Genomic DNA, 27,687 nt, shown 5'->3' on the forward strand with positions numbered 1-27,687 from the left:
AACAAGTGTCAGCAGGACCCAAAGTAAAGTGAAGTGAATTTTGAGTTTAAGGGACACAGGTAGTAGGAGAGGCACACTATTAAAGAACCTCTCCCTTTTGTCCCCAGGGCCTTGGAACAGTAATGCTCACCCTGTAGATTTAGCAAACACAGACACAGTATATTTTCCTGCTTTGCTGGAGTCTCTGACAATGAAACCTCCTTCTTTCCCCTGAAACAATGAAAAAGAATCTAACTTTAAGGAGGAAGTGGTGCTCACACCTGCATCCCACCTGCCCAAACCTGAGAGAAAACTGAAGCCTTGATTTTACTGACAAGTTCCATGTTTGAACTGCAGCCTCATTGCTTTTGATACTGAAAAGTGTAATTGAGACCCCCCACCCCAATAAAATGACAGCCTTGACACTGCCTTGCCTTGAGGTGACAGATAGAAGCAAGCCCTCACTTGTTGTGCAAGGAGAATGCCATTTTCCTGTGGTCACACACTTACCTCTTGCTTTAGCAGTTGCTCAGCTTGACTCCGAGTCATGTGTTTAGAATACCACCTGTAAAGGGAGAATGCTTCAGTGGCTCTTAGGCCACAGGGTTAGCAGCTTAGAGGTTAGAGCACCTTTCACGGCTCGTCTATGCCAGTGGTTCAGTCAGTTCAATCAACTCCTATTTATTGAGTACCTATCATGTGCATAGCACACAGCATCCCTTTCCCAAAGACTGGTTGGAAATGAAGAGCACAGGACAAAAGGCAAAGGGGTTCAAGGAAGGGATTAGGGACAGGACATTCAAGGATAATCCATTTACATGATTAGGGAGAAAGGAAAACAACAGAAGTTTGATGTTTTCACCCTTTCTTATCAAATTGTCAAATACTTTTCTTTGAGTGGTTCTTCTGAATTTGGGTGGGTGAGGTTGTGTGATGACCTCTCCAGCTCTCAAAAGAAAAGAGTGTTTGGGGTGAGGGTAAGACATACCCACTGACTTAGGGTGGTGGCATCATTTGACCCAGTTGGCAGTGGCTTTAGTAAGTATCTTAAAATAAAAATTTTACTGAAAGTATAAGAATGTATACATTATATTCCATTCGTCTGGGAAGACTGTGTGCTGGGAACATAAGCATACTCACTCATACATTTCTATGGAGTCTTCTGCTTCGGTGACATAGTTACTAGGAATGTAGCCTTCCTGCCTGTAGAGGAGACAGTGTGGTATATCATCCAATACTTCCCATCCTGGCAGGGGCGGGGGATACAGATTCATATGCCTGTATCCCCTGGCTCAGAACAGATCTCAAATGGAGGTATATAAACCACATTCCTCCCTCAAAGAGGATCATGTCACTGATGCATGGCTAAGCCAGTGAAGTGTGTAGCTTCTGCACGTGCAGCACTGATTATATGCGCATGACAACATAATGGGCCAGACCTTGTAGGCTCTGACAGGTGGCCACAAGTAGAGCTGCACTCTGGGAAGTACTTGGCAGGACAGCATAGTCACTTTGGTGTGGGAAGAACAATTTCTGATTGGGATACTGAACGGGGGAGTCATGCTGCAAGATTTTGCATGTGTGTGGAGAAGGTGGACACAAGGCTCCAGAAGGGCTGGAGTGGACTCACCCATTTTTATCCCGCGCTCTCCACCAGGGTAAGTTGCTCTCCTCCAGGATAAAATACTCATCACCCTTTCGTAGCTGTAGATCATTTGCATTCATTGGCAGGTAATCATAAAGGGCTACAACCTTTTTCAGCTCACTTGTAGAGGCAGGTGGTGCTGTTGGCTCAGGGGGCAGAGGCTTTTTCAAGATCTGTGTAGTTGAGAAGGAAAAAGTAGGGGATTTTGGCTAGATATCAAGCCCTCTCCTCTTCTCCCCCAACTCTCAGGCTTACTAGAGACATCAGTCTAACCTAAATCAGGAATAAAAAAAAATGTTTATTCAGCATTTATTCAACCAGTTTTCAAGTCTATGCTGGCTTCTCAGCCTGGAGTGCACATCAGAATCATCTAGAGAGTGGCTAATAATCCTAGGCTGTTTCCTATATCAATAGTGTCAAAATATCTGGGGATGGGACCCAGGCACCAGTAATTTTAAAACTTCCCAGACAAAAACCATGAACAGTCATGATGTGGAAACCTTGGCATTAAACTAGTACATGGATCTACTAAGTGGCTCCAAATCTTAGTTTCCTTGTTTGTAAAATGAGCATAATAACTCCTGCCCTGCTTACTCATAAAATATGAGAAAGAGGTTTTTAGATTTTAAAAAATAACCAAAAAATCAATAATAATATATTAGTGGTAGGATCAAGTATTGGGTATATGGGTATTCACTGTTAAATTCTTACAACTCTATGTTTGAAAATATTTTTCACTTAAAAATATCCGGCTTTGTTTTGTTTTAAACAGGTGATTGGATTAAATCATTGCCAAGAGCTTTGCAATAGCCCTCTAACTTACCACTGAATAGGAAGTCCTAATTAGGACAAATCCCATGTTTCCTCAAGAACTCCAATTAACATTACTAAGTCCCCTGGGAGTTCTAAGACTGGTGTGCTTTCAGGGTGTGACTGTAAGTTTCTCTTTTTTTTAATTTTTAATTTTATTTTTAAATTAATCTCTACACCCAACATGGGGCTTGAACTCACGACCCCAAGATCAAGAGTCATATGCTCTACCGACTGAGCTACCCAGGTGCCCCTGTAAGTTTCTATTTAAACAGTAGCAGCACCAATTTCCCTGTATACCTGGTCCTCTTCAGGTGTGGGAGGAAGGGGCTTTTTCGTCTTTCGGTGAGAACTCCCAGGTTTTAAACCTACAAAGTAAGAAACCAGTTTTGATATAGAATGCATCTTAGGAAAGGGCCCAGGGACAGATTTGATTAGGAACTTAGCTTTTGTATACATTACCTTTAGGAAAGTTAGAAAAAGTCTAAGTGCGTACAGCCCTGTACCAGGTTGCACAGCTTGGACAGCAGAGTGCCAGCAGGATTTCGGCCCCAGCTAAACCCCTCTCCCAGGCCCCTTTGTGTAGTGGGCAAAATATACAAACCTGGGTTTGACAGACCCTTGAAAGGGTGGTGGATAGGGTCAAAAGAGGGAGAAATTATATTGATAAGATCTCTTACTTCCATTCCTATTCTCCAAAATTTGGCAGCCCATAGCATTTTTGGCTGTCTGAGAGCAGCAGAGATACTGCCCATCGATCCAGAAGCAAGGATGGTATTTCTGTGCCAGATCACTGTTGTACCGGATTACTGTAATGGGAGAGAGAGAGAAAGAGATCACATCTGAAATTCCAAAGAATCCACCATTTGTATGTTTTCCTCTTTGACTAAGGTTAGTGGTGAGCTCTAAACAACTGCCCCTTCTTGAGGACCAGTTGGCTCATATCCCTGTCCCTGGAGAGTTCTTGCACAGTCCTCTTCAGTGGTCTCTCATGATGACTATCTCCTGACTACTGTGGTAAGAATATCTATGTGTCCAGAGCCCAAGAACAACAACAACAAAATATATATGTTCTCTGTTTTCCCAGTAACCATTACAATATTCCTGTAAGGCAACGTGTTGATTATGGTGTTCTTTTCCAGATACAGGAAACAATAAGCCCATGCCAAACTCACTCCAGTTCTCAACATGCCAATGTCCCAGCTACCTGAGTGGTCTTTTAGCGATACCTACTTTAGTGAGATTATCTGCATCAGGCTTTCCATGTTCATAGAATAGACAATAGAATGGAGCTCAGGAGCAAATGAAGTGATTCTGCCTCTAGAATAAACATGGTTCCGGTCTTCCTAGGGCCACCAAGGTGGGTTCAGCTCATTGTGGGAGATAAACACAGCACCTCCATTTCCTTCACAGAGTCATGAGGTTCAAAATGTCTCCCAGAAGCCAAAGTACTTTGCAAAGAATAGAGTGGTTTGCAGATAGGAGGAATTGGTATTACTGTTTTTAATATTGTGGCATCTCAAGAACCTGAGCATGAAGTCAATTAGATAAGTCATCCATGGGATCAAGTTGTCAGATAACAGATAGAGCAAAGACAACTGAAATGATTGACAATAGCTATCATTGGGACAAAAAGACTTCGGCTGGTCTAAAAATATGCACATTTGAGGACTTGCACATTTCAGCCTTTACTGCTAAGGAGAAGCCCATGTAACTTTTTTTTTTTTTTAAGATAAAAACAAGGCAGGGGTGCCTGGGTGGCTCAGTTGGTTGAACGTCCAACTTCGGCTCAGGTCATGATCTTGCAGTTGACGAGTTCGAGCCCCGCGCCAGGCCCTGTGCTGACAGCTCAGAGCCTGGAGCCTGCTTCAGATTCTGTGTCTCCCTCTCTCTCTGCCCCTTCCCTGCTCATGCTCTGTCTCTCTCTGTCTCAAAAATATATAAATATTAAAAAATTTTTAAAAAACAAGGGAAATTTTTCCTCTGTAGAGACCAACTCAAGTCCTTACGAGCTTGCTAGTCTCACTCCATTCATTCACTTAAGACTTTGAGGGAAGCCTAGAAGCTTCTGGTGGCCAGGTGCATTTCACAGGCAAATGAACAAAAGTGCTGGTGTTTTTAAAGTACTATTGTGATGCTTTTGTAAACATGGATTGGAGTACTTCTAACCACTGTTCCCTGCTTAACCTCGTCCTTTACTTTCTCAGCACTCCCCTTCACCATCTTACCAGGTACAGGGTGGTGGGACCTAGTCAGATGGAGGTGCAAGCTAAGGGGCTGAATTGTCTCTAGAGAATTTTAAAACACTAGTAAAACCAACCAAAAGTCTGTCTTTTATTATTACCAGGCACTGGCAATTCTGAACAACATTCCAGATGTCAGCCAGGACTGATCACTCTCACTACCTCCATTCTCTGCCCCTCCCTCCTCCCACCATTACTCTTCACCCAGGGATTTGAAGGCCCTCTGGTGCAGGCCTGCACACTGGCAGACCTGCCAAGAATTCTTAACCAATAACTGGCTGCTCTACAAAACGAAGCTATGCTAATATGCGGATGAAGGCACATAATGCATTCTTCCCTCTCTCCCTACAGAAGACTCATTAGGAACTCACCCTACATTCCTAAGTAATGCCTGCCTCTTACAGGGTCCCTTGAAGATTACACCCTTTCTCTTGCTGGCTAATCCAGAACTGGTATTTCCAGCTACCTAGGAGGGAATTTCAAAAACATTTATCTGTTATGGACTAAATGTTTATGTCCCCCCTACCTTGAAATTCATATGATGAAGCCACTCAATGCGATAGTATTAGGAGATGGAGGCTTAGGGAGGTAATTAGGTCATAAGAATGGAGTCCTCATGATGGGATTAGTGCCCTTATATGAAGAGACAAGAGAGAGAGATTCTGTCTCTCTCTGCCATAGGAAAACAGAGGGAGAAAGTGCCCATTCTGCAAGCCAGGCAGAGGGTTCTCACCAGAAACCAAATCCACTGGCATATTGATCTTGGACTCCCCAGATTCCAGAATGGTGATAAATCAATGTTTGTTGTTTAAGCCACCTGGTCTATGGTATTTTTTCTTACAGCCTGAGCTGACTAAGACAGTGTCCAAGTGAGAGGGCCGGGAAAGACTACTTCACCAATGCATAGGGCCAACTCTGTCTGGGAAGCACTAATGGTTGGTGCACTTTCTCCAAGTACTTGATGGGCTGGTCTCTCATGTTCATATTTATCAGGATAATGTCTAAAATTCTGTTTCATTATGAATGAGTTCTTCCTCCCTATATTAGTTGTCGCAGTTTTGTCAATGCCACTCTTTCTTTCATTTTTGGTGAGGTCAGGACTTTTGCTTATTTTTGAAGTTGCAATTAGGAGAGGATCTATTGAGCTTGTCCAAACCAATATTCTAGAGTGAATGTAGACACATATTTGTGGTGCTATAACATTAAAGTGCCCACTGTTGTGTTCAAGGAAATGGAAGGAGAGAGCCCAAGTCCTCAGGGATACAATCTCTGCATGGAAAGTGCCACTGAAAAAAGAAGGCAGCTGGATATGGGGTACCTGAAGCCCTACTTTTAAATGGAGGTATAACTTACACATAATGAAGTGTGCAATCTAAGATATACAACTAACCACATTTGTTTACAACCATTTAACCACCACTCTGATCCAGGACCTCAGAAGGCTCCCTCAGGCACTTTAATAGCCAATAACCCTGCAGAGGTAGCCAGTACTCAGATGAAGTCTCCTTCTCATGCCAGTGATTTTCAACTGCTGCATTTTATCCTACAGTGGGATAACTTATCCCTAGAGTAGGACTTTATGCCTCCTATATTATCTCACAATTGGCATTGCAGAACCTGGGGCTGTCTTGGTATTGTTACGACTTGCACCTAAGTCCCCCAGCAACTATGGTATTTTGTTGCAAGTTACCTACTTTTTTGGGTCATGTTGTCAGCCCAAGCAGGTTCAAGAAGACATACACCCAGGTGTAGAACAACTGGAAATGAAATGCCTTCAGAAACACAAGAGAAGAGAAGGCAAAATTGTACCTTCCCACACTACCCATCCACACTAATAACCCAACTCAAGTGGTAGTATTTTCTATTTGTTTTGGCTTTATTTTTACTGTTGTTGTAGTTTTACTTACCTAATGAACTTTAATAGTAGTGCATAATCAGCATTATGTTTGCCATTTGAGTTAATAAGCCAAGTTTACAAGCTGGATATTCTTTTTTTTAATTTTCTTAATGATTATTTATTTATTTTGAGAGAGAGACAGACAGGAGAGAGAAAGAGAGAGAGAGAGAGAGAGCTCAAACAGGAGATGGGCAGAGAGAGAGGGAGAGAGAAACAATCCCAAGCAGACTCTGCAGTGCCAGTGTAGAGCCCAACACTAGGCTCAATCTCGCAAACTGTGAGATCATGACCTGAGGCAAAATCAAGAGTCAGACCCTTAACGGACTGAGCTACCCAGGCGCCCCACACACTGGATATTCAGTCGTTGCTAATACCTTGAATATAGTGGACACTCAGTAAATATTTGTTAGGCTAACTTATGACTGGTTTTGAAATTAGTAGTTTAAGTGTAAGGGAGTTACTAACTTGCATGTGTCACTTTTTTTTCTCTTCTGGTTCTTGCTCAGTATGTCCCACTTTCCCCTATTTCCAAACTAACTCCTAGCTGTCCATCAACATGGAGCCCTAGTTAGTGGTGGTTGTATACTCTTACAGAAAAATCAGTGAGCATAACCATTGGTCCCTTTCTGCATTCAAGTCACTGTATTAGGCACTGTGGAGAGAAACCAAAGAAATACAAACATATATGCCTTCTGTGTGCTCATTTTGTACTCCTAGGGCTAAAGCAGGCCTCTTACCTTAAAACATGCCCCCCCCCCCAAAATCCCAAGAACTGGACTTTGTGGTATAAGATATCACCAATTTGCCATCTCAACATGGCCTTACTCTAGAATATCTTGCAGCTAACTACAGGTATAACTTCTGGGCTTGAGAACAAACCAGCATGAAACTATGTACTAAACTTAGGCTCTGGAGTCATTCAGACCTAGGGATATGGTAAAACTCCAGGCTTTACCATCAAGTGTGCCCATGAATGTGACCATGAGCAGGTTACTGAACCTCTTTGAACCTCAGTTCCCTCATCTATAAATAGGGGAATAATACATACTTCATAAACTTATCATGAGAACTAAAAGCTAGTACATTTGAAACACTTGGCACAGAGCCTGGTACATAATAAGTGCTTATTAAGTATTGTTATTTTTTTATTTTTAAAATTTATTTATTTAGTTATTTGTTTTGAGAGAGAGAGAGACAGCACACGCCAGGGAGGGGCAGGGAAAGGAAGGGAGAGAAAGATTCCTAAGCAGGCTCTGCGCTGCCAGCACAGAGCCCGATTCAGGGCTCAAACTCATGAACTGCAAGATCATGACCTGAGCCAAAACCAAGAGTTGGACACTTAACCGACTGAGCCACTCAGGCACCCCTATTATTGTTGTTTTAACCCACAGTTGCTGTGAGAATTAAATGAGACAATAAATATAAGGTACCTAGCTTGGTGTATGGAACATAGCAAGAATACAATAAATGACCCCTTTCTTCCTTTCTCCTCTCCTCTTTCAGCTTGAAAGATTTGGTGATTTTTATTTTGGCCAATCAGACTTGCACTCAAGGGAGTGAATAAGGGTGGTATGGTGAGCCGCCGAATAGCAGAATCTAAATGTTAACAAAAAAGGCTGTCGTGCAATAACCCAACCATGCTGTTATCAGTCTGCCATCCTTCCTGTTTCTCTAGGCAGCCTTTCCTGATGTCAACTCAACCAGTTAATCTCTCAGTCACTTGACATGTGGCTATATATACACACAAATATGTGTGCATGCATCCTGTGCTGCAAGACTTTAGAGTCAAGTTTATCTGAGCATGTTGTATGGTCTTTGTGAAATGCTGAAACTATGCAAGTTTAAGTCCTCACAAAACAAGGAACATGAAATAGTTCCTTAGAAAATATTTACCCATGAAAGAGATGTACCATGCTTTCCTATACAGTGTTTTATAGTTTTCCATGTGTTTTCATAAACATTATATCATTTGATCATTAAGACAACCCTGGAGGTAGGTATGGCAGGTACCATTATTATTTCTATTCCAGAAGAAGAAACTAAGCCTCAAAAGGAGCTTGTTGGCCTACTTGCCAGAGGTCACCCAGTTTATTAGTGGCAGAAGAGGGCTTGGAAGAAGCTTCTCTGCTCTGACTTCAAGCATTCTCATAATCATCTAAGTTTTGGGAACTAGATATTTTATACTTAGGATTTGAAATATTGCAATAACCATTGAATGCCATACCACCCTTATAGTTGGTGGAAAGAGTGGGACTATTTTATAGATAGGGAAATAGAGGTGCCCATAACTACAGAATTGCACTAGAGAGATAATGGTGGAACTGCATTGAAACTCTTTGTCTAGTACGTTATCTTTTATTCATATAATGGAAGGAAAGGAGTTTAATAACTCAATTGTATCACTAATATTGGATAAAATACAATTTATCGTCTTCTTTCCTTCCTCCCTCCCTGTTTTCTTCCTTCCCACCTCCCTCCTCTCTTTCCTTTTGTTTCTTCCACCTCTTCTCTTTTTTCTCTGTCGCCTGCCTCCTTCCATCCATTCTTCTTTAGTCTCTCCTTTCCTCCCTCCCTCCATCTCTCTTTCCCTGTCCCCCTGCTCCTTTCTCTCTTCTTTCTCTCCCTTTCCCTCTCCCTCTACTTTCTTCCCTTCTTTCTTTGAAAACTAGTTTATTTTCAAAATAATTCTCACCATTTTTGAGCTGATGAATCCAGCGCTTCCTCAGTTCTTCAGTTGGGGAGAAGACATAAAGAGGCCCTTCATCATATACAACCTGAGGCAATGGACACACAGACTTCAGCAGTTAGGATTCAGAAAAAAGAAGAAAGTTTTTGAAAGAAATAATCTTAAGCTGCAACTTTGTATATTCATAGTGGAAAACAAAGAAAGTTAGGGTCTTCAGTCAGCAGTGGAGTTGGGGTCATGTGAGCTGTCTGATAAATTCCTGAACAATTAATATCCAGGGTAGTAGGACTTAGGGGCTCTTAGCTTTTTAAATGGTCCTAGATCCTCTTGACCTGTGTTTCAGTTTGTGTGTAAACATAGTTCATAATATTTCCCTCTACTCATGATGGAGACAGGATTTGTGTTTATCCAACAAAGAATATGTTATGATCTTATTAAACTTTGTGTTTGTATAGGAGAGAATTGAAGTAATGATTTGTATAACTTAAGTCTTCATCGGTACATATGGATTATAATATGTAACAAAATTTTAACTCAGAGCTAATTTTCCTCCCATGCCCTAGTGGCCTCCCATTGCCAAAATAAACCAAGTTTGGAACCACAAAAGAGTAAAGTATATATTTACTTCAAAAAGAGTAAAGTATATATTAAGCATTGTCATCAAATCAAACAGTATTTTTTAAAAACTTCACATGTACAAGGCATTGCGTTAGGTATTGTAGAGGTGCATGAAACATGTGGTTCCAATCCTCACAGACATTACATATTGGATTCTGAAATCAAATGTAAATTAATTTGAATTAATTAATGGTATTATCCACTAGCCCAGCCAAACAACATCATCTTGTTGAAAGACAACAGTAGTAAAAACGATGTCTAAAACACTCCTCCTTCATAGGTTTTGTAAATTTTGATACAGTCAAGGATGTGAACAAGATCCTTGCAAATTTTTCTTTTTGCTTGTTAGTCTTGCTGTGCTTATAAATCCATGACAGAAAGCCCCCTCCCCTGAGACTTTCCACTTCCTTTTCTGGCTTTCACTGTTTGCAGAGGCTGCTATATTCACAACATATGACCTACAGAGTTTTCAGGATGTAAGCAAGCCAAACTGAAGGTTGAATCTGAAGCTCTTGCTCTCCCTCATGGATTACAATGCACCTATGAAACAGATATCTATGTGGCTTTTCAGTTATTTCAGACTTGAATAGAATTTAGGTTTATGTATAAGTCTAATAAGCCTTCCCCATACGGAACTTCCTAATACTACTCCTTCCCTCCCCTTTTCTGTCTTTTCAACCCACATGACCACCATTAGACAGATAGGCGGGACCAGAAGGAAGTGAAATGCTCACTCAACAGAGCATCTTTCTCAATGTAGTTACCATAGACAAGACACGCCATAATACAATTACTGCCATTATGGATTCTCTTTGAGGTGTAGGGACTAAAAGGTACTGTGTTAAATTGGGAAAATAGAAAAAAAAACACTCTTAGCCCATGTCAGTGTCATTTCTCACTTGAGTGTCCTTATCCACCTCAACTTCTGTTCACTGGGACCTAGTATTCTTCACTGTGCCCCGCACCCCATCCCTAATTGTTACATTACAGGTACCTTTGAGAGCTGGTGAGAGAAAATACCTTACCTGGAAGGGATAAGGGAACCTTTCAATGATTGAAATCTGCTCCATTTCACTGGATTCTTCACCCCTTCTCTGCAATGAAAGAAGAAAGCACATGCCACTGTGGAAAACAGTGTGGAAGTTCCTTAAAAAGTTAAAAATAGAACTACCTTATGATCCAGCAATTGCACTACTTGTCATTTACCCAAAGAATACAAAAACGCTAATTCAAAGGGACACATGCACCCCTATGTTTATAGCATTATTACTTAAATAGCTGAGATATGGAAGCAGCTGAAGTGTCCATCCATTAATAAATGGTTAAAGAAGATGTGATATATAGATATATAGATACATATAGACATAGATATAGATATAGATATAGACATATAGATGTGTGTGTGTGTATACACACACATACAATGGAATATTATTCATCCATTAAAAAGAGTGAAATCTTGCCATTTGAAGCATGGATGGAACTAGAGAGTATAATGCCAAGTAAAGTAAGTCGGACAGAGGACAAAAAACATATGATTTCACTCAATATGGAATTTAAGAAACAAAATAAACAAGCAAAGGAAAAAATGAGAGACAGAGAGAGAGAGAGAGAGAGAGAGAGAGTCAAAGCAAGAAACAGATAAGTATAGAGAACAATTTGGTGGTTACCAGAGGGGAGGTGGGTGGGTGTTGGGTTAAACTGGTGATGGAAATTAAGGAGTGCACTTGTGATGAGCTCAGGGAAAGTATGGAACTATTGAATTACTATACTGTACACCTGAAACTAATATAACACTGCCTGTTAGCTAACTAGAATTAAAATAACAATTTAAGGGTGCCTGGATGGCTCAGTCGGTTGGGCATCCGACTTCGGCTCAGGTCGTGATCTCATGGCTTGTGAGTTCGAGCCCCACGTCGGGCTCTGTGATGACAGCTCAGAGCCTGGAGCCTGCTTTGGATTCTCTCTCTCTGCCTCTCCCCTGCTCATTCTCTGTCTCTCAGAAATAAACATTAAAAAAAAAAAACTTAAAAAAGAAGAGAGCATGGTTGTTAATTGATACATTGCTGTCTTTTGGATTTCCTTGGGTACTGGGAGTCCTTTGCAGTGGCTCTAGAAGACATTCCTGCACAGACAATTCTTATTAGAGATTGCTTCCTTTAACCCAATAGGGACACATATCCATAAGAACCAGCACATACGTGTTCAAAAAAAAAAAACAAACCTCATGCATTTCAAACCATCAAGGAAAGGGAGGTTACTCAATCAGTGGTGCTGGGACAAACATTTTACCCCTAATATTGGTATGTGTGTTGAGGGAGAGTTAGGTGGCTATTTCACACCATACACCAAAGTAAATTCTGGATGGATTCAAGAGGTTAATATAAAAATGGAATTATGAATGACTGAGAAAAAAAAACATAAGTGTATGTATAATCTTGTGGGAGACAAGGCCTTTCCAATATAATGCTAAAGGTTAGAAACATTAGGAAAAAGATGAAGTAATTTGATGGCATAGACTTTAAAACCCAGTATGGTAAAAATGAACAAGTAAAAAACACCATAAAATTAAAAGATAAATGAAAAACTGGGAAAAATATTTTCAACACATATTACAGTTAAAGGATTAATACTCTTTTTTTAAAAAAAGGTTTATTTTGACAGAGAGAAAATGAGCAGAGGAGGAGTAGAGAGAGAAGGAGACAGAGAATCCCAAGCAGGCTCTGCACTGTCAGCACAGAGCCTGACACGGGGCTCGAACTCACAAACTGTGAGATCATGACCTGAGCCAAAATCAAGAGTCAGACACAACTGACTGAAGCACCCAGGCACTCTGAGGATTAATACTCTTAATATATCAAGATCTCTTAAAAAGTACTAAGAATAAAGTAAACATTTGAGCAGAAAATTGGGCAAAAAAAATGAGCAGGCAATTCACAGATGGAAAAATATAAATAAGGTGTAAGACATAAACATTCAACCTTATGAGTAACAAAAAATTGCAAAATAAGTCAGAAATGAAATATCACTTTTCTTGGCTGCCAAATTAACAAATATTTAAAATGTCTGATACTGGAAAGAATGTAGAGAAATAGAGGTACTCTCATACATAGCTTGTAGGAGTGCATGAAATTTAAATTGCACTTCTAGAAAATAGAATATAAAGATAAACATAACCAAACTGTACAAATTTAATAAAGGGAAGAATAATATTTTACTTCTAGGAAGTTATTTTAAGGAAATGAATAGCAAATGTACATAAAGATGTATGCAAGGATATTCTTAACATGGTTATAATATCAAGTTGGAAACAAATGTGTAGTAATAGGTCAGTTAAACAAATTGCAGTATATTCATAATAGAGAATACCACATAGTCATTAAAATCACGTTATTAAAAAGTATCTATTGTCATGGGAAAAGCTTCCATATATTGTTAAATTGAAAATGTTACAAAGCAAGATGTTTAGTATGATTCTATGTTTTCAATACCTAACATATGGGTGCCTGGCACACTTAGACAGAAAAGCATGTGGCTCTTGATGTTGGGGGTGTGAGTTTGAGCTCCATGTTTGTTGTAGAGATTACTTAAATAAATAGACTTAAAAAATAAATGTATAACATACATAGTAGTATGAATATGTGTGTTGCTAGTGGAGAAAAACATCTGAAACTCTGTATACCAACATACAATAGCTGTTTTACCTGGATAATGGGATTATGCATGGTTTTATCTTCTTTATTGTGCTTTTTAAAGTATTTTATAGAGTTTCTATAATAAGGAAAAATAATAAATGATATATTTTTTTAAAAATTCAATCTGAAATCTGTAAGTGTTATGCCTTAAAGAGCCTCTGGGAAATGAGAGGAGACTAAACCTTGAGTTATTAAAGAATCTCATGACTCAGAGCCCTAGATTCTGGCCTTCAGACTAACTCAAACCTATAAATCTGATCCTGGTGTCTGAGACAGTAAAACTAATAATCTCTGATCAGTTTGAAAATTTTAAATATTGGGGCCCCTGGCTGGCTCAGTTGGTGGAGCATGTGACTCTTGGTCTCAGGGTTGTGAGTTCAAACCCCACCTTGGGTGTAGAGATTATTTTAAAAAAATAAAATCTTTACCACAAAAAGAAAATTTGATATGTCGTCTTAAAATTGGTGTTAGGAGTTTTCAAGGTTAAGTGAGTTGTTCTGCATCTGGGTGTAAAATGCTGAGACTCAATATAACCAATATGTGGCAGAGTGAAGAATTTTATAAGGGAGATTTACCATATTGCACAGCATCACCATTTTATTTGCAAAGAACTGAAGTGTTCCAAGTTTCTTAACCACTCCACTCCTGCTCTGACAGTGGCCTCTACTTACCGGAATCTGTCTTTCAGGGGGAGGATTTTTTTCAGGAACCACTGTTTCAACGCAGGTGATCTTCTCAATATCTATTGAACCCTTCTTACTGCCTCTTCTCTGAGAAAGAGAATGAGGAAGAAAATGGAGAAAGGTTAAGACTGATTTAGCAACTAGATGATTAGATTTTGTTATCTAATCATTCAACATAGTGAGGTGACACCCACAGTCTACATCAGGACCTGTCATTTTGAAAAAAAAACAAAAAAACTTCCAGATCTATTAATCTAATATTTTTTGACTATCAGATAAAGGAACATACTATAGAAGAGTGGATGACTGTGTGTGACTTTACCATAAAAAAGTAAGAAAGTAATTTTCTAGACTTGGATTTCATTCTCAACATTTAATGAATGATAACCAATTACAAGATTCCATGGTAAGATTTCATCCCTCCCACCCCTGCCGGCTTCTTAGCACCTTTGAATTTTTGCGCCAGCATGGCTGTAATTAGTTCAAGGATAGGAAACATTTTCCTTTGAAATGTACCCAGGTCCCTACCACCTCCCTCCTCCAAACAGAAAGGATCTACTTCCTTCTCAAGGAAGATCTAAGGCCAGGTCCTTGAAACTCAAGTTTCACAGCAGAGAAACTTACCCCACGTTCAAAGTCATACTCATAATAGGAAAGTTTATTCACAGTCAAGAGAAAGAGGCGCTTCTTGAAGTTTAAAGGTGATGTTTTCTTTTTCTGTTGGGATCGCTTGAGAAAGATGCTCTCCAGTATCACTGTAGCCATTGCTTCTTCTTTCTGAAACTCACTTGTGTGCTGTTGATAATGAAAGTTCTTGAGGACCCAGATCTTTAATCCTCATCCTTCCTGGTTTCCCCTCAGCCTGGCCATCTAGTTTCAAATGGAACAGAAATGTGCAAAGCTAACAAAGATCCTTCTTCCTACCTTGACATCTTCCTTCCACAGCCCCCACCTCTGTCAGTTTTCAGGTTTAATGGATGCACGTTGAATTGGAGGACTGGTTCAACGTTGTGAGTTCACATACACTGGCTTTTTGTATAAGGCAATGGAATGCTCTGGATGTCAAATGACATGTATTTGTGTGCTTGGTAATGTCTAGAGGCAGCTTTATACTAACCACCCTTTTATGATATCTGTTAACAGCAAAAGCCTCTCTGCAGCTGTTGACTCTGATATTCCCAGAAGGGATAATGCAGGTGCCAGAACTCCACTGAGGCAGATATTGGACTTTCAGTTCCCAGTTTCCTAGACAGTGAATGTAATTTTTTCAAACACTGTCCCACTGGGGTCTGTAACCGAGGGGTCTAATAAGGATATGGAAGCTGCACCTGCGGGTATGGACATATACTAACTGCCGCCCAACTGATTTTGCCCATCGGCCACTGGCTGAGCTACAAAGGATAGAATCTTTGTTCTAAAATTGAAAACCAATTTCTGAGGAGGGAGTTGTTTTTGTTTTTTGGTTTTTCCTCCCTCCTTTTTTTTTTTTTCTTAGATTGGTTCTTTTAGACAGTGTCATACAAAAGTGATGCAACTTAGTCTTATGGATGCCATCTCTGACTATTTATGAAAAGTAACTTATTTCACCCTCTCCAAACTTACAATACTCCAGAAAGATTCAGTTTAGGTAACTGAAGTATGGAAATGCAAAGAAAGTTACGAAAAGTCACCATTTTTTTATTTGCACAAAACACATTTTTATATAAGTTATTTACTTGGTTTATGCACAATTGTATATTACTAATTCCATACCTTCCTTAGACAGATAAAGTGAAACTATAAATACTGCCACAAAAAAGAGCACAAATAAGTGCTGAAAAAAATCACCAACCCCTCTCAAATTTGTTACAGGTGGGTTTTTTCCTTAAGGGGGGTGGCATTTTAAAAAATTAAAGTCCTTAATGATTTTGGTGGCACCATGGATGCAAAATAAAGTCAGCATTTTTTTATACCTGTGAAGCACAGATTATTGCTCACATCAGGAGAGCAAGGGAGTGGTTTTTATCAAAGTCTGAGGCTATCTACACCATTGTTCTGCTCTTTCCTGTGGTGGAGAAGGTTCTATTATCATACTGGGGACACAAAAATAGGTTGAAGGAACACCACAGATGTTCAGAATGATCACTTATCCACCATGTCAATGCTACTGTCTTTTGGTGGTAGACTAATTCAATGGTTTATAACTCAATTGTTTATAAATTGTGAATGGTTCACAATTCAACGGTTTATAAATGATCTTTTGAGAAAAATTAGGCAAAGGAGCAAACTTTTTCCCACATCATGTCACACAGCTCCCTGACTCCCTGGTTTACATGGTCTCTCACAGGAGTGACAAACTGATAAAAGTTTACAACCAGAGTCCTCTTTAACACAGATTCAGCTCAAAGCCCACAGAAATTTCCTTCAACTTTAAAACTATTCACTTTCCCAGAAGTAGTGGTAGCCCAGTAATAATACTATATTCTTAAGAATTGTCACTCATCAAGATCCTTGTAACAATATTACTTTTTTTCCCATGGTGAATTCCAATTAAGTACCTTTTCACAATCAAAAAGATTCGAATTACAGAAGATAAAATAAAAGAAAGTGAGCAGCATGACCAGTAAATTGGATCAGAAGCACCCCAACAAACTGCATCCAATTTTGCTTCTTTTAGCTGAGTAAAGCACACCCATCATTTTACCTTTAGCTTTGTTGCAAGCTCTTGATGGACACATTCCCTGCTCTGACCTGGCATCCATTCACTTCAGTCTTGGCGTCTGCTCTTACTTCCTATAAGATAGGTCCTTCTGGAAGCTGCCTCTGCTCTTTTTCTTTTTAGAACAAATCCAGTTTGTACAAGAGGAAGCCTTCTTCTCTTTCAAATGTCTGTGTTTGGTTAGGGTTTAGTGCTGGTCTAAGTATGAGGAAGTAAGCAAGCTTCTCACTAGCCATCACCCCTTCGAGCAAGGGGTGAAATGGCCTCTACCTCTAGATCATTAACCTAAAGGATTACCAGGATTTCCAAGGGCTAGCTGCACCCTCTTTGGCAGATTTCCTCCTATTCCTTGTGATCCAGTGCCTGCACACACAGCCTGAAAATGTGGTAGTTCTTCCTTAGTCATCACTGATCCATCCACCAATAATGTGAAAGAAGGTGCATCTGTCCTTTATGTCCTCCTGAATGTTGGTGTGTGATGGACACTCTGCTTTAGAGGGCAGTTACAACTTCTTTAGGTACTTATTGTGGAAGGTTCTAAGTTTTTTTTCTATTTCTGAAGCTGACAGTCAATTTGACCACAAAAGATGCACAGTGAAGGCTGACCCTCCAGTTCACTCAGGGAGTGGGGGTGGGGGTGGAAACCGGAAGTGACATGAATATTACACACACGCAAACACACATACATACTGCTGCTCATATAAAGAAAGAGGAGGAAAAGTAAAAGAAAGACACAGAGCTCTTCATTTAAAATTTAGAATTCCAGTATTATGTTCTCTTTATTAAACTACAAATGCAAGGATTTTCACGTGGACACCGTTTGCAGCCTCCCAGCTCCCTATGGAGCAGCAGAATTCAAAAAGTGGGTGCTTGTTAGTAAGAGTTCAGCCATCTTACAAACTGCACTATCCTAAGGAACTAATATGAAAAGCTCCTACAGGATGGGTACACTAAACCACCTTTGGTCCTATTATCGCTCAGGCTGAGGTAAACACTATTAGGAACAACACCAGAGCAATGTTCAGAACACTACACAGCCTGCCTATGATTGGGAAGAGTCCAGGAGATGCTAATTAGAAATACCCAGTCAGTCATAGTTCAAATAGCTACTTAGCCAGAGTATCCAAGAAATATCATTCTGTCTTTATTTCTCCTTTAAAGCATTAATTAATTGCCCCAAGAGTCTGTCTATTCCCTTTTCCTCCCAGGGGAATGGAAGGGAACTCCTGTTTCTCTCAATGCAGTCTACCTATCAGGCATTTTATACTCATTATTTCATTTATTTCTCACAACAAACTGATGAGGAAAGTGAGACTCATGGAGGTTGTGTGACTTGCCCAACCTCATCCATCTGTGAATCCACAGCCCTCGTTGTTCTGTGACACCGACCTCACTGCCTCCCAGAAGGATTTTTTTTTTGGCCTTCAATGAGTTGTGGTGCTATCCACCTCAGCACCTTGTCATACCCCATGGCTATCATCAAAGAGTAGTTGGGACAGACCCTTCTGCATCTTATAGGAACATTTGGCAAAAGAGGAAATGGTGGTAATTTCAGGGGATAAGAGAGAGTACAGGACCCTGGGGGCATTTTCCTCTGCAATAATCCTCCACTCTAGAAAGGATGATTTATCCCTATTAACTTTCAACTGTACTTCTTCCCACATGTGGACTCTTCTTAGTCCTACCAGATTTTCTTACATTTTAAATCTTTCACAAGGAGATCCTAACTAGTTCAGGATTTTTCATTGTTGATGAGATAAAAACACAAGATTTAAGTTGAACCCCCATCCACTCTTTGTCCCTAGGGTTGTTACTGCACACTGTGAATACAAAATTTTGATTGAATGTACTTTCTTTTATATTATGAAATGTTGCAAATAGACAGTACAGAGAATAACGCTATACTTAGAAATGCACCACTTAGCTCTATAAAATCCCAACATTGTGCCATAATTGCTTCTGATGTTTTTCACAAATAAAATACCATCCATAGAGTCAAAACCTCCTTGTATACTCCTCTACAATCAATCCCCTCCTTCCTCAGAGGTTACCAATATCTTGAATTTTGTGTTCATCATTCCTAGGCATGGGTCTATATTATTACTGCATGTGTAAATATCCATAAAAGATATTTAGTATTGGTTTGCATGTTTTATATTTCTATACAAGTGGTACACATTCTTCAGCAACTTGCATTTTTCTCAGCTTAATGTTTTATGATTTATTTTCCTTGGTAGTTCTAGCTCACACATTTTTATCTATTTTTATACACATAAAGTATTCTAGATGATGAGTACATCACACTTTATTTATCCATTCTCCTACTGATGGATATATAGGTTGATTGTCTTCAATTATAAACAATGCTGCCATGGACATCCTTGTACATGTGATCATAGTTTTCCACTCTAAGAATGAATTCTCAGTTACGCAAAGTGGCAAACCCAGGTCTGGCTTATCTGTTGGCCTATGTGCTTTGCATTATCCCTTCTTTCCATTTCAGTCCTATCTTCCTGATGTTTTACTATGAAATCTGGCAGAATTATCAACTGTCTGAAATTAGAGTAGAGTATCATGGGCTAAATTTAGCTCACCAAAAATCTCTTTTCAGTTCCAAGAAGCATATCATAGGTCCTGATTGAGATTTTCACTGAGAATTTCCTGGAACCAGAAGAGAAGTCTTCTTTCCAATGTAACTGTAGAAACAAAGAAACCTAATTGCTCTTGCTAAGTTCCCAAGAAGCTCTTTTCAAGCACCAAAGAAAATTATTTGGTAAGTTTCATGCTCAGCACTATAAGGGGTGAGCTTTGTGATGAAGTCCTCTAGCCAAAATCAGTTTTCTGGCTGCATGTTAACCAGGGAAATTCTCATCTGCTATAGTCCTCTCCAAGAGGTCTCAGGTTTCTGGTTCTTCTGGTTCTTCATGTTAATATTTTACACAAGAGCCAGGTAGATAATCTGTAAGTCTGCACTCAACATCAGATTGGTGGTAATACTTTCAGCACTGTCCCTCGGCTCTCAGGGTGACTACTGGGGTCTCCATCTTTCACTCCAGACTTGAGTGGCCCTTTGGCCTTCTTTTTCGGTTTAGTTTTTGTTTTCCCTGGTTTAAATATTTTATTTATTTTATCCTTCAATATCAAAATAACACATGCTCATTATAAAAAATGTTTCAAGGGGTGGCTGGGTGACTCAGTCGGTTAAGCCTCTGACTTAGGCTCAGGTCATGATCTTGTGGTTTGTGAGTTTGAGCCCCATGCCGAGCTCTGTGCTGACAGCTTGGAGCCTGGAGCCTGCTTCAGAGTCTGTGTGTGTCTCCCTCTCTCTCTCTGCCCCTCCCATGATCACCCTCTCTCTGCCTCAAAAATAAACATTAAATTTTTTTAATTTTACAAGAATATTAAAAAAGAAAACATCAATTATAAGCTTACTATCCAAAGGCATTAATATTTGGGCATATTAACTTCCATTTTTCCTGTGCATTTTTCTTATATTTGAGATCATACTGCACATGCAATTTGTAGTTTACTTATATTTCTTAACATTATCTAGCTATCCATCCGACCAACACACGTTTTCCCCAAAATATCCAAAGGTCTTGTTTAACAGTATTCCTGATTATCTTTCCATGATATTACAATCTCTATATAAGCATCATTCACCAAGTTAAAAAGTATATGCATTTTGCATTTTGAAATACATTGACAAAATAGTTTCCAGAAACATTTTACCAATTTCCACTCCAGATATTAGCTTTTGAGAGCCTGCTTCCCCATTCCTTTATTTATTTTCTGCTCCATTTCTAGTCAGTTTTATACTCTGTTTTTGCTGCAGACTAATCTGTGTTTTTCATTGAGCCAGTGATCTTGAACTCCAGTGTATTCCAACCTCCAACTTGGGTACAGTTTAACTTATCTTGACTCTCCAAAATTTCCTTCTTCTAGGAATGAGCTATATTGACAACCGTTTATTTTTCTTTTAGGGAAGAAAGGCAGTGATCTTTCTGAGGTTCAGATAACCAACAATAACTCTCAGGGTCTCTGATGATGGCTCTCAGAGAGTGAGAAGAAAAGCCTGCAATTAAGGCTTTTGTATTTCCAACACCCTCCCTCAGTGCACATGAACCTCTATAGAAACTGAAAGTCACACGTGGCCCATTTGTTTCAGGGTCCTCAGAGGAGTTCTCTCACCCCATCCCCTGATGGCTTCATTTGCATAACCAAGAGGCTTTGGGATGAATTATGTCAAGGTCTTGTCTCTAGCTTCTTGTTGAACACTGACTTACTGAAAATTCTAGCTCTCCCTTATTCCCAGGAGTTATCGATCTGATCTCAATACAGCATCTTTGGGCAAAAAGCAGCAAGTATCTGATGACTCTTTGGAGAACATCCAAACTGGTTTTCAAAAGGCATATCTTCCCCTTATACTAAGTCACTTCCTGGTATGGGTCTAGTCCACTGAAAGGAAAATCTCTATAGGAAATTTGCTCAAATGGAAATAGTAAATCATAGTGCTGATAATTTCAAATTGCACTGAGACCCTAGAAGCAGATGGGAAATTGCATTAGTTCTCACCATAAAGAGTTTACAAAGGATTCTAGGCAAACACATCACTGGTCCAGAACAACAGGAATTTGTACTTTAATGCAAACAGTTTAAATAGTCTGAATATAAAGGGGGTCAGAATAGAGCACACAGGGCTAGCCTTAAGAGATACTGTTTCGGTATAATGCTTTACGTTCCATGAGTATTTGCATTTTGTGGCTTTTTTGGAGGGTGACATTGTTTTATCAAATAACTGAGGCTCCAGAGAGGCTATAGCACCCTTAGTTCAGGGGTTTGGCATGCAAAATGAGGGAAAGAGTAGAACTAGCACACAACTAACAGCACAGAGGACAGTCCCACAGCTTTATAGACCCCTGCCTCTAGGCTTTGCTGCTGGCCTGCTTCTGGAAATGCACAGCATGGCACTGAGATTTTGAGCTTGGAGAAATGAGTGACCAGGATATGGGACCAGGATTCCCTTTAGAGTCTAATAGCCCACCCAAGGATGTCTTGATCAGGGTCAGCAATCCATTTTATTCTAAATGTCACACCATTTGCTCTAGGCAGGCCCTCTGGGGACACTAGCAGGTCTCAGGCAGAATAAAAATAATAGCAAACCTGGAGATGCTAGTACTTACTATTGCCAGGCTTTGTTTTAACTGTTTTACATATATTAACATGGTTCCTACTCACAACAATCCTATGGGGAAGGTAGTAAAAAAGTAGTGGGAGAGAAAAAATGGAAAAAAGCAGGGGAAGAAAAGGGCAAGAAGAATCCAATGCAATTCAACAATTATTTATTAAACACAACTCTGTTCTGGGGATATGGTAATGAATAAGATAAAGGGGGGTGTAAAGGGGAGTACAGGTAGAGAGAGGAGGAGGAGAGAAAGGAGGAGGGGGTGGAAAGGAGGAGAGAAGAGAAAAGGAGAGGAGAAATAATGACAAGAGAAAGGAAAGCTGTGCACATGGCAGGCAATGGTAATAGGAAAAACCTTCCCCATGACCTCAGGGGTTGGCCACACTTTCTGGGCTGAGGCTGAGGCTGTTTTCTTCTGGCCCAGGCTCTTACCCTCATTACCACGAGGTTGGTGCACACATAATCATTCCAATAATCCAGCCCACTCCAGACAACATGGGCCCAATGCAGCCCAAGGCAGGTAATTTACACCCTGGTTTAGACGGTGCTTTTCCCCAGTTTACACAGGTTGAGGACCTATTGTGACACGTGAACTTTTACTGTTTTCTCAATCTGCCTCCTGCTTTTTCTTCTTCTAAGGGCTTCAGTGACACAAGTATACATTTTGGGCCTGCAAACAATATTTTACCAAATGGCTTATTTTTATCCTACCACCATCGACAATATTACTTTCCTGCCAAATTTTGCCAAGGTGCCCGTTTCCAACATTTGCTACCTGTTCAGATGATCACCTCATGCCATTTTTTTCTCTTCTTGTTCCCCCCACAACCCTACTTGGAAAGGACCCTTACATCCCATTCTAATCATTGGAAAGGACCACCAGGGCCTTGTGCTGATGACACTCCCACCCTCTGTCAGCCTTCTCTGCCAGCAGAGGATATGGCACCAGCCACGCTTTCTCGCCAGCCTTCAGGGATCCCATGAAAAATAATTGTTGCTGCTGCCCAGCCTCTGCCATGCCCCAGACCCACCTCAGTCCTGACTTAATGCAGGTAGCTTTCCAGATGCATTGAGATGCCAGGACTTTGAAGGTGTGACTCGATCTCAGAAGACACTGGCCCTGGAGACATATTCTTACAGTCCAGAGAGGAAGGACAGTCTGAGCAAACCCCACCCTTTCACAGCCACTCAGTTCCCTTTTTTTGTTTCCTGACTTAAACCGATGTCTTTTTTTTCTTCTCAGCAGCATGGTATCTGGTTCCCTGCCTCTGTTCCTATACCACCACCCCCCAGCCCCCAGCTGTCCCCGCCCTTCATTTGCTTGGGACCTCTGACACTACTATCTTAAGTCTGCTCTGAAAGAACCCTTCTCAACATTACTCGGGACAGTGAGACTCTAGATGGGTCTGGGTTGAGCAGACAGGTCATCAGGCTGACCTCCCCAAGGTGAAGGGACAACATGCTTAAAGAACTGTGGGGATATTCAGCAGAGAGAGTGGAGACTTACAGGAAAGAGGAGAAATGCAGACCTTCAAAGATGTATCAAAGGGTCTAATGAGGAAGAGTGTCTTTACAGTCTCATGTCCTTGAAGGCAGAGGAGATTCAAGGTCACACAGTTAAACTTGATAACGAAAGATGGAGACTGCTCACAAGGGGACCCCCAAAGTGCAGAGCCTGAGAGAGGTAGAGACAAGACTTCCCCCTGCTGAGTCATTTTCTAAGAAAGCATGTTTTTCTACAGATAAAAATGTACAAATGTAAGCCCTGACAAAGACCTGTGCCCTTCCCCATTTTCTGCGGATGTTGATTTTCTTCATTTCAGATTCTGCCTCAGGGATTAACTCTTTTTTTAAATTTTTTTTCAACATTTATTTATTATTGAGAGACAGAAACAGAGCATGAGCGTGGGAGGGGCAGAGATAGGAGGAGACACAGAATCCGAAGCAGGCTCAAGGCTCTGAGCTATCAGCATAGAGCCCGACTTGGGGCTCAAAACACAAACCGCGAGATCATGACCTGAGCCAAAATCGGACACTCAACCGACTAAGCCACCCAGGTGCCCCTCAGGGATTAACTCTTAATTTACACCTTTCTCTTTAATTCTGTAAGTCTATAAACCAGACTAAGTGTGTTAATTGAAGCCTGAATGTTTCCTCAACTACTTCTTAGCCTGTGTTCTGGCCACAATCATCTCTTGGAGGATTCTCCTAGGAAATGAAGACAGTACTGGCTGCAGACCAGGATGGCGGCAGAGCCCCTGCTGACTAGTTGGCTTTCCCACCTTGACACATCAGGCACTGCCGTGTTTACTTGCCCTACATGCTGTATCCTAATGTGGAGATCACAGATCTCACTAGAAGTCTGTCATAAGTCTTAAGGCAACAAAACTTTTTAAAACACATTTTGTAGGGATGGTAGAGTGGATAATCGTCACATCTGCACAAGATAGATATATCCTTTCACTAGTCGCCTCTGAACAGCTGCTCTGGTCCTCTGCCTGAGAGTTGGTCACAGACATTCTCCTCCCCTCCCCTTTTCGTCAGTCAGATGCTACCTGTTGTCACATGGCCTATCCCTTCTTGAGGGCCATCTTGGGGTGGAGACCGGAAATTGATAGACATACAATGGGGGATCTGGAAAAGGGAGAGTGAGGCAAGGGGATAGGGTAAAATAAACCTATGCACTTTTTTACCATCTGCCCATGAGCCTTTCCCTAACACACTTCTCTAGATGACAGAAGGGCTGCACCCAAATAGTGCAAATAAATGGCCTAGTGTCGCCTCAGAAGATTCCTGATGTAATGTAAGGTTTTTTTGGGTAATATCTTGTTGAACATTTTTAAATGAACTTTGAGGAAGATATAGGAAGTAGCCTAGCTAATCTGGGAATGGTGCAAGGCTATTATGAGTTAGATTGGATGACAGAACCAGAGCAATCAGTTTGCAAAAAAAGTCTTGGTCACCTGGTGTGATAAGCCAACTTCAACCAAGTGTATTTTACCAGAGCTAAGGGATGTGTCCCATAATTGGGCACTGAATTGAACTTCAAAGGACTCCAGGTGAAAGTGGGATTGCAGTAGCATTTGTGAAAATGGTTCATAAGGTTTTTGCTGATAATGATCAAGAGAAATGTCAGGTCAATAACATGGCTGCCAGAAAATCCAAGGTCATATTAGGCTTCCTTGTATAAGTAAAATATCTAGACAGAGGAAAGTGAATAGGTCACCTACTCTGCAAGGTGGGGCCATATCTAGACTCCTGTGTTAAGTTCTGAGTGCCTTGTCTTAAGAAAAATTAAGCAGGAGTATGTCCAAAACAGAGACCAGGATTAGTGAAGGAAATCAAAACCAAAGCCATGTTACACAAGGTGTAATAGAAAGAACTAAGGTTGATTAGACTAAGAGGGGCCATGTTCATTGTCTTCATTTTTCCATGTGACTAATGTCAAAACCCTGTAGAAACTCTTCAAATGGCAGTAAGACTGCCTAAGAGCCCAAATAGAAGAAGAAAATGCCAAGACTATGGGCTGGCTGTTTGGCAAAGAAAGTTTTAGGAAATGTAGCAGGTAGTGGTAATGTTTTTATTGTCTCCTTCCCAGAGACCATCCAACAAAAAGAGGATGATCAGAGAATCAACGCTGGACTCATGGGTATTCCTGGAGAGTTATGCAAGCATGAGATCCTAGGCTTTCATATTTCCTTAGCCCTTAGTCACTGGTACCCCTTCCAGAGTCCCTGATCAGTTCTCTCACTTCATCATCCTCTATCCCGCAGATGCCCCTGCTTCCCCCATGTGATGTTGTGGTTAGGTGCAAGGCTGTGGTGTTAGAACTACCTGGGATGAGATTTCAGCTCCACAAAATAATCACTTGTATTGTGCCTGAGTTTCCTTACCTGTGACATGTTCATAACAGTACACAATATACGGATTGTTAGGATTACAAGAGGTAGTATATAAGGTGTTTAGGAAAATGCCAGGTATATAAGAAGTCCTCAATAATTGTTAGCTATTATAATTACCAGGCCACAACAGCCATATTGTATAATGTTAAAGAAACCCAGAATCTGGAGTCAGATCACCTGTGTTTATATCCTGGCTCCACTAAATACTATTAACATTGGGCAAAATGTTGAATATACTATTTGAATAGCTTATGGCCTCAACTTTCTCATGTGTAAAATGGGAATAATAGTACTCCCTACCTCCTAGAATTACTGTGAGAATTTTATGAAACAATCAACTTTAATTTTTTTTATTAAATTTTTTAAATATTTATTTTTGAAAGAGAAATCACAAGCTGGGGAGGGGCAGAGAGAGAGAGAGAGAGAGAGAGAGAAAGAAAGAGAGGACCCAAAGCAGGATCGATGTTGTCAGCACAGAGCCCCATGCAGGGCTTGAACTCGCAACCTGGGATCATGATCTGAGCCTAAGGTGGAGACTTAATGGACTGAGCCATTCAATTTAAATTTTTTTAATTTTTTAATTTATTTTTGACACACACACACACACACACAGCATGAGTGGGAGAGGGGCAGAGAGAGGGAGACACAGAATTTGAAGCAGGCTCCAGGCTCCGAGCTGTCAGCACAAAGCCTGAAACAGGGCTTGAACTCACGGACTGAGAGATCATGGCCTGAGCTGAAGTCGGACGCTCAACCGACTGAGCCACACAGGCGCCCCTGGGCCATTCAATTTTAAATACTCAGTGCACTGAAGTCTTTCTCTGCTAGACTCTTTTTTTAATTTAATATTTATTTTTGAGAGAGAGAGCAAGCGAGCAGGGGAGGAGCAAAGAAAGAATCTGAAGCAGGCTCAGATTCAGTCACTCAGCCGGAAACAGGCCCAGGCACCCCTCTGTTGGACTCTGGAGACCTAGCACATGCCTTCTGCCAGGCACGCAGGAAGGGAAGAGCGGTGGATACTTTCTATCTCTCTGCCTGTTTATTGCTATTGCGGTAAGTGAAAAGTTTCATTGTCTCTTCAGAACAGCAGCCAGCTTGCTCCTTCAACAAACAGGTACTTTTTTTTTTTTTTTTTGCAAAGTACAGTACTTTGTAATTATATATTTATGAGAGTGTATTTGATTATTTGATTATTGTGTCCCTCTCCTAGAAGAGTGCCCAACACAGAATAGGAATTCAATAAACATTTGTTGAATGAACCAAACAGCCATGTGACAAATGAAATAGGGCACTGGCTCCCTCCAAGCCAATCCCTCCACCAGCAGTTCACTGTCAAAAGATGTTCCCAGTGTCCTTGAAGTGGGACAGTAATGGCACATGGGTGAGTAGGGCCGTTCCATTTGGCCCTAGTCCTTGCTTTCCTTGGACATAGGGACAGGGAAGCCCAATCTAGAATGAGCAGTGCTTCCTTCATTTAACGCTGCTACCTAGCGGCGTCCACTTAAAGTGATGAAGTGAGGAAACATTGCAAAGCGGGAAGACCGGAGGAAGTCAAAGACTGGATCCGCCTCCAGCGGAACCCTGTCTTAAACTCCCGCCCACGGCTACCAAGCAGGTCATCTCAGTCGCCAGGGGGCGGTGCTCAC

General features: G+C 40.7%; 1 protein-coding gene across 3 annotated transcripts in view; it reads right to left on the reverse strand.

The window, feature by feature from the left end:
* The window catches only part of BTK (Bruton tyrosine kinase), a 32,333-nt gene extending 9,031 nt beyond the window's left edge, over positions 1–23,302 (reverse strand). Inside the window, exons 1-12 of one of the 3 annotated variants that reach the window (XM_042974104.1) lie at positions 23,171–23,302; positions 19,549–19,650; positions 14,881–15,051; positions 14,245–14,343; positions 10,904–10,972; positions 9,267–9,348; positions 3,115–3,243; positions 2,735–2,802; positions 1,610–1,797; positions 1,120–1,182; positions 490–544; positions 131–210 (exon numbers count right to left, since the gene is read on the reverse strand). In XM_042974104.1, coding sequence (XP_042830038.1) covers positions 131–210; positions 490–544; positions 1,120–1,182; positions 1,610–1,797; positions 2,735–2,802; positions 3,115–3,243; positions 9,267–9,348; positions 10,904–10,972; positions 14,245–14,343; positions 14,881–15,051; positions 19,549–19,578 — 1,034 coding nt within the window. In that variant the 5' untranslated portion in view covers positions 19,579–19,650; positions 23,171–23,302. The remainder of the gene's footprint in view (positions 1–130; positions 211–489; positions 545–1,119; positions 1,183–1,609; positions 1,798–2,734; positions 2,803–3,114; positions 3,244–9,266; positions 9,349–10,903; positions 10,973–14,244; positions 14,344–14,880; positions 15,052–19,548; positions 19,651–23,170) is intronic. The other 2 variants (XM_042974105.1, XM_007094079.3) reach the window with 2 other exon arrangements.
* Between the last annotated feature and the right edge of the window lie 4,385 nt (positions 23,303–27,687).

The sequence above is a fragment of the Panthera tigris genome, chromosome X (assembly GCF_018350195.1).
Source record: "Panthera tigris isolate Pti1 chromosome X, P.tigris_Pti1_mat1.1, whole genome shotgun sequence".
Classification (NCBI taxonomy): Eukaryota; Metazoa; Chordata; class Mammalia; order Carnivora; family Felidae; genus Panthera; species Panthera tigris.